The following is a 13,214-nucleotide window of genomic DNA, read 5'->3' as shown; positions in this document are numbered from 1 at the left end:
ACAGGCAGGCACGCTAAGCCAAGGTGCCAGATGGTAATCAATATCTGCAATTACTTTCTATAATTTATACTGTCACGACTTAATTCTTGAATAATATTTTTTTTTATTTTGTCATGCCTACTTTACTTTCCCAAAATAAATATGATAATTTATTAATTTGAAACCCTAACTATAGTTTATCCAAAATTACTGTACTATAGTTTATCCAAAATTCGAAAACAAACGTGTTGGTTAACCAGTGAAAAGTTTTCATTTCAACCAATGGATGGTGCAGGAGTAGCACAAAGTGTATGCACACATATTCTTTACCAATCACTTAATTCACATACAGCATCACAAATGACAACTGAAAACCACTTTTTGATGATTAATTCTGGTTTGAATTTATTTGAGCTTGGTCCACCTTTGTAATAAAAAAAGTTATTTAATATTATGCTAACAATTTTAAATCGAGCTCACTTACTGGAGCTTTTCTCTCTTTTAATAAACTAAACAAAAGTATAGGCTCTCTTGTTTTCCGCTATATTCGACAGTTCCGATATTGCGTTCCGTCTTTCCGTGTTTCTTAAATTCAAGCAATTTCATATTTCTCTTAGAATAAATCATAAGATATCTATGCTTAGATGTCATTTGAATTTGCTTCACACATGTAATATAAATTTTTATAGCAATATAACTGTGGGTTGTGTTTATAGACTAGTCATAATTATTGCTGAATAGACATTACATACATCTTAGTAACGTTGTAACTTGTAAAGAATTACCACAAACAAGCAATGTAATTGATAAGCTTGTTATTCTGTCTTATAGTTATTTGTTATGTACGCATTGGTTGTATAGTTTACTATAGGATTTAAAAATTGTATTCACAACCATGAACGTGGATTTTGGTGGTTTAGAAAAAGGAACAAGCATCCATATACGGAGGAGCAATGGTAAGAATAATTAGAAATGTTATGTTTTATTTGTGTATGTCTATTTAAAAAAAAAAAAATTATTGCCTCCTCCTATGTATTTGCATTTAACAATTCCTCATTAACAGGACGCGTGCATAAAGCTATTGTGACACAACTACAACCAACCACAGCCAGTGTTACAGTTGAATGGTTTGAAGATGATGAAACAAAAGGGAAAGAGGTTGTTTATTAAATTCATATCTTTATGTAAAAACTCTTTGTGTGAAAGGCACGTTGTATGTCATAAATTCTTGTATTACTTTCATCATATCTTCTGATCGCTTTGACTCGTCATATAAGTGCCTGTATGTATCACTCAAAATATTTGTTTTTAGGTATCACTTGAAATGATATTTGAATTAAATCAAGACCTTGCACCAGAGAACAAAAAACCTGTTCCACAAGAAAGACCAACATCACGGGTGTGTTTCATGTTAAAACATGTTAAGATTACTTTTGTTTTATTTATTTCTTTATATTATGGTAGGGAAGATTAAACTAAAGTATATATATATCATATGTGATAAAAAAATTATGATTTTAAGACGACAAAATATAAAGATTGAGTATTAGAGATAGATCTATAATAATAGGATTGGGGAGATTAAATAAACTTATTTTTCTCACGCGTCGGGGCAACAAAATTTGTTAACACAGGTGTTCTGCTTAATAATATTAATAGTTATGTATCCTTGTGCATGATTGTTGTTCAAACTTGTCAATTTTAGTTAAGGGGTAAAAATTGTCAACTTAAATTGGGTGCAAACAACCATTCAACCATATTGTTTAATATTCCTACATGTTTAGCAAAGGCATTCTCGGGAGTATCGGTCGTTCCGTAAATCTTCTCATAAGGTTTTTATGCATGATGTCTGTTCAGCACATCTTATCAATTACATGATGTATTATAATTGTTTTCTAATATTTACTTAACATCGTTTGTTGTGTGTTGATTGTTTCTATTTTCTTGACTGGTCAAATCATTTATACTAGGACTATAATATATTTTTTATAAATGATTGATTTTAACTTGACCTTTTCATAAACTTATTTTTATTTTATGTAAATTTGCGATAATTAACAATTAATTTTTTTTCTTGATTTTGCTACAATAACTGCAATACTCAATCTTTAATTATTGTTTATGATAAATTGACATTTTTCCAGTTTATATTTTTGTTGCGTTGAGGGCATTTGTTTTGTCCTAAACCATTGGTTGGTTTTACCCATCACCCGCTACAGTATTATTAGTGGTATCGGACTATCAGTATGGTAAAAATAGACTGCATTTTTTTTTAAGCTTACAAAGACTTGTTATGCAAATTATGTCGCCAAAACTTCATGATCAGTTTATGGTTAATATTTGGGACAATGTAAACAAAGTCTTAAGACAACTGCATTAGGTGTTCATGCCTCACAAGTCGTATTTGATACAGAGAGCAGATGCCCGGCCAGCTAACCAGCGAAGAACAATGTTACAAGCACCAACTGCTTCCGTAAGAAATCAACAAAAAGAAAATCGAAGTCCATCTCCAGGTTACGGTCCACGCAGAGTAGCCAAGCCAGATTACCAACCACCACCACCAGCTGCAAGACAAAGTATTTTAAACTTACCCAAACCATATGACAATGATAAAGTGGCGAATAATGTTCCAATTAATGGGAACGGAATGGCCATGCCACCACCTAAAGCTCCTCCAAGTAAGTGGAGTTATGTTTGCTGTTATTTTATTATGGGTTTTGTCTAAGTGACTGTTTGTAAGACCTTGTTTTGTCTATAAAAGTAAACAGCTGTCTGGTTAAAAGTAAATTGCAGACAATCAATTATTCATGTGATTGCCCAGTTTTAGTTTAAAATTGATTTTCATGCGCCATGTGTACCAAGGAAATATTTTCTAATACAGTTTTATTTTTTTGTTGTTACTTGTTAGGCTACCAGTTTAATATTCAATATTTTATATCCTGTGGACATGTGATTGATATTTCTGTGAAAACTTGGTAGTTAAAAGAGCACGTTGGTACTTACTTGGAGGATACTAGGTTCAAAGCTAAATGCTGCTAGTTGGTACTTTATGATCATGGTTGTTGTTGGGACATACATGGGCAATTGCTCCAGCTAATGGTTCATTTATACAGACATACAGTAATGGGGTTTCCAAACAGTAACCTTTTTAAAGCTAAAAAGAAAAACACTGACACAAGATGTACATAGCAAACACGTATACTCAGCAATAGTTGCCCCTCCATGCAAGGATAAATCGGTGATCCTCATTATCGTCATCTAAACAGGAGGACGGAAGTCAAATGTGGTCGATGAGGTTGAGAAGTTAAGGAAGAATCGAGAGGAAAGAAGAGCTGCTCAAGTCATTGAACGAGAACGAAGACAACAATATTATGATCCAAATAATGCAAACTGGGAATTTGCTATCATGATCAAAGAATTCAGGTTTAAACTTAAATAATTGAAATTGTTTTTCTACTGTATACATTAGGTGTTTTAAACTGAGCTGTGCCTTAAAAGCTGTTTTTTAGATAGGGACAGAAAAGATAATAAACTGTTGTATGAAGTAAAACTAAATCTAATTTTCCTAGCAAAGTGTTCATTCAGAAGCAAATTTTGAAGGGGTGTGTTTCGAAAACATAAGAATAGCTCAAGTGATAACTATTTCCGGTTGCCTGTTTAAATTTTACAATTATGCAGAGCAAGTCTTGAGATGAAGCCACTCACAGCAGCAGATCCTGTGTTGGATCATCGGATATGTGTCTGTGTTCGCAAACGTCCTTTAAATAAAAAGGAGTTGGGTCGGAAAGAAATTGATGTTGTCACTGTTCCAAGCAAAAACATTGTCATGGTAAAAATATTTGTTTTATCCGTTTGTTAAACTATGAATGATTTAAATTTTTCATTTATTCTTAGGTCAGTGAACCAAAGTCGAAAGTAGACATGACCAAATATTTGGAAAACCAAAATTTCAGGTTTGATTATTCATTTGATGAAACGTGTACAAACGAAATGGTGTACTGGTACACTGCCCGACCACTGGTTGAATGTATATTTGAAGGAGGAATGGCAACTTGCTTTGCTTATGGACAAACTGGCAGTGGCAAAACTCATGTAATATTATTTTACTATATAAGTATTGCTAGGTATTGTAATTAACTAATAAATAATGATATGTTGTGGCAGACTATGGGTGGAGATTTCACTATGGGTAAAGCACAAGATACAAGGAAGGGAATTTATGCCTTAGCAGGTATCTATATGTTATAACTCATTTATTCAATATATATATACTTCTTTATCTGAATAGATATTTCTAAACATTTTCCGGCAACTAGTTGCATTATAATAAAAGAGTTTGAATATGATTACCAAAGAATTAAAATTAACTGATTTAATAATATTTATATTCGCCTGAATATATGAAAAAACTAAGTCCAAGTGCCCAAGTATATGTTTCTTACCATTAGTTGAATTTAATTATTATTTGCAACATATTAAGAGCACAAAGTGGTTTATGTTATGAATTATAATATAAAAAAATGCTAGATCAGAGCCAGATATACATTACACGTTTCTCATAGAATGATATGTTATAACATAAATTCATACATTTATCATCAGTATTGCTTCACTTACAGCTCAAGATGTTTTTCATTTACTTCAAAAACCCACATATCGTCATCATAATCTTGATGTTTACGCAAGTTTTTTTGAAATCTACAGTGGCAAGGTTGGTTAAAATATTTTTGGTTTTAAACATTTTTTATTGTAATATCAGGATATGAAATTAGCATAAATTTATAAAAAAAAATTGGCATGTGTTGTGTAAAATTAAAATTCCAAGGTTTGAAAAATTTTGCCATTTTATAGATTGGGAAAACTGTTATTGTACAACGAGCCAAACATTTAGGAACCATAAGGTTAAAATAATTCTACGCACTTGTTATTTTTATTACAGGTGTTTGATTTGCTGAACAAGAAATGTCGGTTGCGTGTATTGGAAGATGGTAGACAACAAGTACAAGTTGTTGGATTACAAGAAAGAAGAGTAACCTCAATTGAAGAAGTTCTACAACTCATATCTGATGGAACAAGATGCAGGTTTAATATGTTTGTTATTTGGCAAGATACTTAAAAGCTTTTGCTCAGTAGTCGCTAAATAGGTTGTCCTATTTGCACTTAAATAGAAAAACTAAAAAATGGTAACAAACGATATATTGTTGCATGTAAGTGGCACAAGGTGTGGTAAACCACAGCAAATAAAGCATTAAATGTTTTAACTGTTAATGTGTCCTGCTGCAAAATATTTTGATTAATTTGTAGTTATTTTTAAACAATTCAATAATATCCGGTTGAGTATATTCTCTGTGGCAAACAAACCATGGTTAATATTAAATGACAAATATATATATTTAATGCAGGACTTCTGGAGTAACGTCAGCCAATCAGCATTCATCTAGGTCACATGCAGTTTTTCAACTGATACTAAGACGAAGTGGACCCCGACAGTTATTACACGGCAAATTCTCTCTCATTGACTTAGCTGGTGCGTTCAATTCATTTCTGCCGATGAAGTCGTTCATTAAATTTGCACTACCCATATATATATATAATAATAATATACTTTAATGTTAATTAAGTTGTATTATTAATTAGTTTTACATCAATTTAAACCCACCATCCTATCCCAAGACCCAAGCACATATATGCTTCAACCCATCATCACCAACTTTCAAGTAACTTACTTGACTTTGAATTATAAAGATAAAGAATAATATAATGAATGAGTTGACTTTAAAGGTTTTTTTAAATAAGTGATTTGTGTGCTGTGTTTACTTATCCACTTAACAAGTACCACTTCAACGAAGGTCAAATCTAATAATCACCATTCACCATCTTACTCAATTTATTTGATGTACACAAACCTTGAACTTTAGTTGATATGTGTATGATATGTATTAATAAAATATGAACTTACTTTAACACTTAAATAATGATTGAACAAACAGGTAATGAAAGGGGTGCGGACACGACAAGTGCTGATCGTCAAACCAGGGTAGAAGGTTCGGAAATTAACAAAAGTCTTCTTGCATTGAAAGTTAGTGTTTTATCATATTCATCTGAATCCTAAGTGCAACTATCTAATGTTTAACCAACGATTTTTTAGATTTTGTATTTTTTCATATTTTCTACTTATAGTTAGATTTGGTCATGGATCAAGAAATTGTTTTCATACTAATGTTTTAACAGCGAATGTTTCTTTTTACTTTGACACTTTTACATTTTTAACTTACTTTATTCAAATTGTACTCATTAATAGGAATGTATCCGAGCAATGAGTCAAAACAAACAGCATCTCCCGTTCCGTGCAAGCAAACTAACGCAAGTATTGCGTGATTCGTTCATTGGTGAAAGATCACGCACCTGCATGATTGCAACTATATCTCCCGGGATTACATCATGTGAACATAGTCTAAACACTCTACGATACGCTGATAGGTAAACTTTATTACAATATAAATAGATATGAATTATCTACAGTATTATGAATGCAAGCTTTACTGTGTTTAGTAATACTTCATGCACCATGCACATAAGTTGTGGTGCCTAACTATACAAATATATTTTAAGTTTTAGGTAAATTGTGTGAAATGTCTCATTAATCATCCACAGTATATTTGTAACATAAAATTACTGCTAATATTTTATACAGTAGGGTGGGGGGAGATGGGACACCTTTTAACTCTATTTTCTTGTTCCATTTGGTAGTAAACAAAGAACATTCAAAGAATTATGAAACCGTATCCTCACGACTCCCATAAACCGTTGTTAATTGTTTAAAACACAATCAGAATACTTAGATATTATGTGCCAACGGTGTCCCATCTTCCCCCACTCTACTATATTACATTTTGATATCACTTAAAATCAAGCTCCAAAAGAAAAAGTTATAATTTGTAAAAAGATCTGTTTTATTACCTGTCTACCACTTAAATACTGCATATAATTTAAGAATATCCTTTCTTGTACTCCAACGGTTTAATCATTTTTTTTATTTCTGCTCTTGCTGTTCCACTGGAATAATGGTAATTTGCATGTTTTATGTTGTCTATGAAATATATGTTGAGTGTAGAGTGAAAGATTTTCATGCAAACATCTCCCAACAAGTACGTGTTCCTGATAAACTTCCTTTAAATCTCGCCTCTAATCTTCGTAAACCAAACCGACGCACACAATCTGAATCCCGAATCCCAAGTCCACGGAAGACCGAAGTATATCCGTCTCGTCCCTTAACTGGGAGGAGAAACTTAGAAGCAGAAGATGCAATACCCGTGCATCACCCTGCTCCAAGCATTGCTCCCAGTCATAGTGATACTTGTTTGACAAACTTAAGCGAAAATGAAGAGGATAGCAACATGTTTAAAGCAGTTGTGGACAGCTATGCACATATGAGAGGATCTTTCAGTCTTCAAGCTGATCTTGATATATTGACCTCAGCTTCAGAACAAGAAAATATATTTCCTCACATTGAGTTGTTAGTTAATGATGTATTTGCATGATTTGATGTATTGCTTGTGATGTGTGTGTGTTTATTGTTGTGTTTGAAATGTGCATTAATTATCCGTTGACAGTTAACACAGGGTGACTGTTTACAGTTTAAATCTCACAAAAGAGTTGATGTTTAGAATTATAAACTCCCAGTTTTAAATTCTTGGCTTAAATTTTAAAACAATTTCAGAGTGAAGGAGTTAGCATTGGATGATGGCGGTGATGAACCTTTCAAGAAGCGACATGCTGCTGCTGGTGGGGCTGCAGGTGGTGGTGGAATGTTGGATAGAATTGATGAATCTCCACAACAAGCAGGAATGCATTCCCCCAACAACAGTGATCTCGCACTTATTAGTTCAATCTGTGTAAGTCGGCTGCTTACATTGGATGAAAAAGGAATCGATATTTAATAATTTAATATAGAGAGATAGACATCAGTTATCTGTCACCAAACAATCTTTTATAAGCAATAAGTTGTTTCTCTTTCATGTTGTTTGTAGATGAAAGAGTATTGTATTACGGCTTCTGTAAGATGTTATAAATTTCTTCAAGTAAACTTCGTTTGATTGTTTAGGAAAATGAAATTTCTCGTGAAATGTTTGAAGTTCATCAAACTGTGTCCTCGCTGCAAGAGATTGAAGAAGAAACTGTTGAATGTCACAGGAATTTTTTGCAAGGGGTGAGTTTTTGAAAGAACTTCAACTCCTGAACCCGTGGGTGCATAGCACATATCCTGCAACAGTCCCATTAAAACATTTAAATTGTCACAATTAATCGTACTGTCATAAAAATAATTGAATGTGTTTCATTTCTCATTTAAAGCTGTTTGGGTGGACCAATTAATTCCAATTCCACTTTAAAACTTACAAAACATGACCGTGTTTCAAAGTTTGGTGAACCTGGTTTAAAATATGGTTGCTTGTATTACAGCCATGTACTGTTTGCAACACACTTAATTTCCGAAACAATTTACACAACGCAGTTGGAATGTTTTTAACAATTAATAAAGTTTGCATAGAACTATAGTCTAAAGATACTTTAGTCCACTACGTTGAACTGTTTAAATTTTCGTTTTCATTGCCTGCTGTCAACAACTATTACAGATGTCAACATCAATGGCAGCTTCCACGAACTTGTTTAATATGACAGAAGACGTTGATTTTGATGCTGAAGGTTACGTTGCACGAGTTAAAGATCATCTTGAAACTTTTGAGCAAGAAAATAAGAAACTACTAGAAGATTTTAAAGGTGCTTTTAATATTGCAGCTTAGTAAATCCAACTTATGTTAATTTAATACAATTATCAACAGTGCTTGCTATTGTGGCATAGCACAACTGTGGTTAAGAGTGTTCACCACATAAACCATAGTATACGCGTTTGAATCTCGATGCTGCTAATATTTTGGATTGTGTGTTGGGCAGAAACACTCAACAGTAATTGCTCCAACACGGCATAAAAACAATTATGCATTATATACCCTTTTTGCATGGTCACTTTTATGCGCGTAAGTATTCGCATATTTACTCGCAAAAACAAAGTTAACACGCATAACGTCATAACGTCAAGCGTGTCATCTGCTGTAGGAGGTTGGTTGTTCCGAGTAAAAAAGTAAGGTGAAAGTACAGTTTTACTTTTAAAAGCCTAATCTTTTTCGGGTATTAATTTTATAGGTTTTCGTTGGTAATAGCACCATAAAGTATTAAAACTTATTTTATAAACTAGATTTAATAATATCGCGCTAAAATAAGCTTACTGAATGTTGATACGCGCATAAACCAATGACCATGCAAAATAACGCGGTTACCGAGTTATCATATGACGAGTTAATGCGGATCGTTATTCGCATTAACTTTTTACCATGCAAAAAGGGTAATAGTAGAAACTGTAGTGGGCTATTGTGAGCAACTAGTTAACATTTAAACCTCAAGCTTGTTCTTTCTTGGACACAATGATACTTGAGTGATTATTTTCACAAACCACATATTGTACACTTACATGTGGTATACTGTTCACACTAATTTTAACGTTTTTTAAATTTAGAAAAGTTAAATTTGTTTGAACAAACATTGCTTGAAGAAGAAGCTGTATCACAGAATATGAAGAACAAAGCTGGTAACAGGAAAGTGTGATTTATAACTGGTGGTTATTGTACATTGTACTTCAATTGACATCTAATCACCTTAGTGGCTTGGTGGTATTGTTTACCTATTACCTTCTTACATATTCCTCATACTACAGTAAATCCAGCAAGTGTTTTGATGTAAGATGTTGTAATTGGTTCCAACAACACAGTTCTGCTTCAAATACTTTTCTACAAAATTTAATTTTATATTTTGTTATATCAGTGCTTGTAGCAAAAAAATGCTAAAATGTTCATATTATTGTTTATAATTGATCACAGCAGATATATTTGCATGTAGGATATGATTAATGTTGCATCTCACTAACTACTGTGATTCAAGTTGCGTTTTGTTTGTTTCATTATTTGTGTGGTGCTATGCCAACCTGCTGGGCCACTTCATATAAAACAACAGTCGACCATTAAAACAAATTGGCTGACATTCTTGCCCTTCCACTACAAACCAGTGTGCTGTAGCCGAACAAGAAGGCAAACGCCTTTTCTAGTCAGACATTTTAGTTCAATCATTTCCTAAGTTGTTCCGGTAGCAGCAAGCAAATCCCGGTTTGGCGTTGACGCATTGGTTTCCAAGCGACCTTTCTATTTTCAGTTTGCTTGATACGTCGTGTAGAGTTGGGTTTATTACAGAGTATGAATTTCTCAAACAACCTCGTAATCCTTCGATGCATTACACATCGGAATAATAAGAAACCAGCATATCAACCTTGAAATATTTGAATGAAATGTCTACTTCTATACTTATTTTAAATGTATCAGAAAAACTGTTTTTGCATTACACGTTTTCATACATCTGTGACTTGGTGTGTGATAGTGTTAAGTATTAAATAAATTCCCGTGATGCTCATGAAGTGGTTAATTGCAGTTTTTGGTCGTGTTAGTCGTTTGATGGTGTGACGTCATACTTGTTCGTTTTGCACAAGCTGCTTGGATGTCGGAGAAATTAAAATATTTTAAACATGCGAATACTGTTTGTTACGCATTAAGTGTTACGGGGCGTGGCACTGTTCAATAACAGTATAAATATTAAACGATTATAAATATTAAACGAATAGTTTTGTACACTGATGGTACACTAAACTGATAACTGCATTCGACCCAGAAGGATAATTTATAGTTTAATTTAAAAAGTGATTAAAAGTTATGGATAATTACTCAAAGTATATTGGTTAACTGCTTAACCTTTATTTAATTTGGCTTGACCTGAAACTTGGCCTAAAAGTGGCATTTTTAAGCCCAAGGACGTATTGTGGCAATTACGACAACGCTAAGCTCAGCAGTGCGACAAGATTCACCAAATAAAGCTTGGTGCGCGTTTGGTTGTGCGTGTTGCTGTATTTGGAAACGAGATCCAACGTAGAGTTTCGTGCCATAAAACATGATTTAACAAATTTAGTCTCGGTTGTTTTGAACTATCACATTAATCACGAAGATGTAGCATAGTTAGTAGAGGTTTTTCATATTCGTGTTAAAAATGGGCGGTGTCTGCATACGTTGGAGAAGCCTTGTTGTGGATGATTAATATTTGACTCCCATTTCGTTACTTCAATGCGGAAGTGGTGAGTCATAAATCAGTCAGAACTGTATTTCTCGTCACCGACTTTTCATTCTCACAGAATCAGCAATATAGATGAAATGACGTCATTTAATTGGTTTAACGACAAATTATTGAACACTAGTATTCCAGTATGTACGAAATCATTGATTCGAAATAACAGTTCGTACTTTAAAGGTTTGCTACTTTGACGACCGAAGTGAATTTATTTCTCGTTTTACTTAAAACAACTAAACCTTACAGAGTACACATGTATGGCTGTAATGTTAATTATGTCCCGTGGATTGTTTAAAAAGTACGTTTCAATAAATCCTATAAGTTTCTTAGAATCAACAAATTAGCGCAAACCTTTGTTAGATAAATAACAAACATTAACGTGTGGATCGTGTAGAAGAACAACACAAATTAACCGATTAAGCGAATCTTCGGGTTTAACTATCCCTCCTGCTGCTCGGTCGCTTGTTGTTGTTGTTGACTTGCTTCAGCTACTGCATCATTCACAATGTCACTTGAAATCTTTTCAGCTTCAGCAACTTGCTGTTCGTCTGCTTGCTTCGCTTCTTCCTCAATTTTGTTTTCCACCTCCTGGACAGTCTCTGAAGCTTTGCCGTTTGCTTCTTGCTGTGTATCTTGGGCTTGGTTTCCGTCTTGTTCTTGCTTATTTTCCTCCTTCGCTTCTGCTTTGGCTGCGCTCTTTCCACATATCGACCCCATGTTAAATAATTAAATAAAACGGTCACAAATCAGGTTTGCCTAAATTTTGACAGAAACAAATGGAGTATGCAAAATATATGATCCCTAAAACTACACATGCAATGTGAAATGTATAAGTTTGCTACATACATTTTACTACATACTATTATGATTTAGTAATTATTCAAAAACAATCAACCAATGTATTTCTGAACATTTTTTGCGGCATTTATCACATTGACACGTCAATCATATTTATATTTTTAAAATGTAGAGAAGGAATATTTTGCACTAAATAGTCTATTCATTCAATAATTGATGATGAACAGCTTAGCCAAGGACCGACCGCTTCACTGCAAGCAAATACATTGCTCAGTCTCTCAAACATATGTCACATAACTTTCTCAATAAAAAAGCCAGTTGCTATATTAAAATTCAAACTTTCTGAACAAATAAATGATATTTATATGAAATATGTCATATGGTTAATACTAATTTAGCGTTAATATTATGCAGAAATACGTTTCCAACAATTGGTAAAGCAACAATCTGTTGCGATTGTGGCGGTTCTAATAAAATATTCACGAACCGTGACTGTTTGGTTGCCAGTTTGTCGCGCTGGGCTGTCTCCTGCTCTCCCTTGCGACTAGAAATACGTGCTATAGTAGACAGTTATAAAGATGGATCGGTTTGGAACCAATAACTTAGTCCACTTGCTACTTAACGAACCTATATATTTATGTTTCAAAACTTTGTGAAATACAAGCTTGACACGCGAAACTTGTGGATATGTTTACGATGCTTAAAATCTTAGTACTGTCTTGGTTTTCACTTGTGTAATTCAAGTGCTTCCCAACGACACTTGACTATTTGAAGAACCGCTGTATTTTCATCCTATTTACCAAGCCAAGCACAACCCGCAACCACATCCTCGCACCCAGCCATGGAAGGTTACACCCTGAACTCGTCTGCAACTCCTGGCATTCTTGTTTAAAATACGTGACCTATCTCTCGTTTTTACTACGCAACAACCTTCATTCTCTCATAGCGCAATATAAATTACACACTGTTTACAAACAGCCGCCTACAGTATATACAATGGCTGCCGTTTTGCTTGCTTAACGCCTGTCTGCTGCGTTGCTTACACGTTTGTGTCCGGTAGCAGAGCCAGCATCGTGCGCACTTAAATAATTTCCTATTGCGTTACTGAGAAAAAGTCGAATATTGCACTCCGGTTGACAACAATACTTGCATGAGTGAGCAGCTTAACGAGATTTCTAAAGATCACGTCACTCATGCGGTTGAATAATATGAGAGAA

General features: G+C 33.8%; 1 protein-coding gene and 1 long non-coding RNA gene across 3 annotated transcripts; one reads left to right on the top strand and one right to left on the bottom strand.

Annotated features, from left to right (window-relative positions):
* Nucleotides 1-808: 808 nt before the first annotated feature.
* On the top strand, nt 809-10,498 carry LOC100178068 (kinesin-like protein KIF2A). 2 transcript variants are annotated; one of them, XM_026835639.1, is made up of 18 exons: nt 809-935; nt 1,043-1,137; nt 1,292-1,378; nt 2,393-2,657; nt 3,246-3,402; nt 3,658-3,808; nt 3,874-4,071; nt 4,144-4,210; nt 4,599-4,690; nt 4,919-5,061; nt 5,382-5,506; nt 5,970-6,058; nt 6,281-6,459; nt 7,094-7,495; nt 7,700-7,874; nt 8,084-8,188; nt 8,613-8,757; nt 9,551-10,498. In XM_026835639.1, the coding sequence occupies exons 1-18, from the start codon at nt 875-877 to the stop codon at nt 9,637-9,639; spliced, it is 2,625 nt and encodes an 874-aa protein (XP_026691440.1). In that variant the 5' UTR covers nt 809-874; the 3' UTR covers nt 9,640-10,498. The 2 variants fall into 2 exon arrangements, with proteins under 2 accessions (XP_026691440.1, XP_009859204.1); XM_009860902.3 differs by lacking the exon at nt 7,094-7,495 and having other exon boundaries at nt 9,551-10,057.
* A 774-nt stretch (nt 10,499-11,272) lies between these two features.
* Nucleotides 11,273-12,002, bottom strand: LOC104265873. The gene has a single exon (XR_717322.3). It is a non-coding gene; the product is annotated as an uncharacterized LOC104265873 (long non-coding RNA).
* Nucleotides 12,003-13,214: the final 1,212 nt, after the last annotated feature.

This window comes from Ciona intestinalis, chromosome 8, assembly GCF_000224145.3.
Source record: "Ciona intestinalis chromosome 8, KH, whole genome shotgun sequence".
NCBI lineage: Eukaryota > Metazoa > Chordata > Ascidiacea > Phlebobranchia > Cionidae > Ciona > Ciona intestinalis.
Note: the sequence above shows the minus strand (reverse complement) of the source record. Positions and strands in the feature narration are given on the sequence as shown.

Bases quoted from the DNA above. Each gene is read 5' to 3' on its own strand.
- LOC100178068 (XM_026835639.1), top strand. From the start codon at position 875: ATGAACGTGGATTTTGGTGGTTTAGAAAAAGGAACAAGCATCCATATA. The intron at 2,658-3,245 runs GTAAGTGGAGTT...TCATCTAAACAG, and splicing joins ACCACCTAAAGCTCCTCCAA to GAGGACGGAAGTCAAATGTG. The intron at 4,691-4,918 runs GTTGGTTAAAAT...TTTTTATTACAG, and splicing joins TTGAAATCTACAGTGGCAAG to GTGTTTGATTTGCTGAACAA.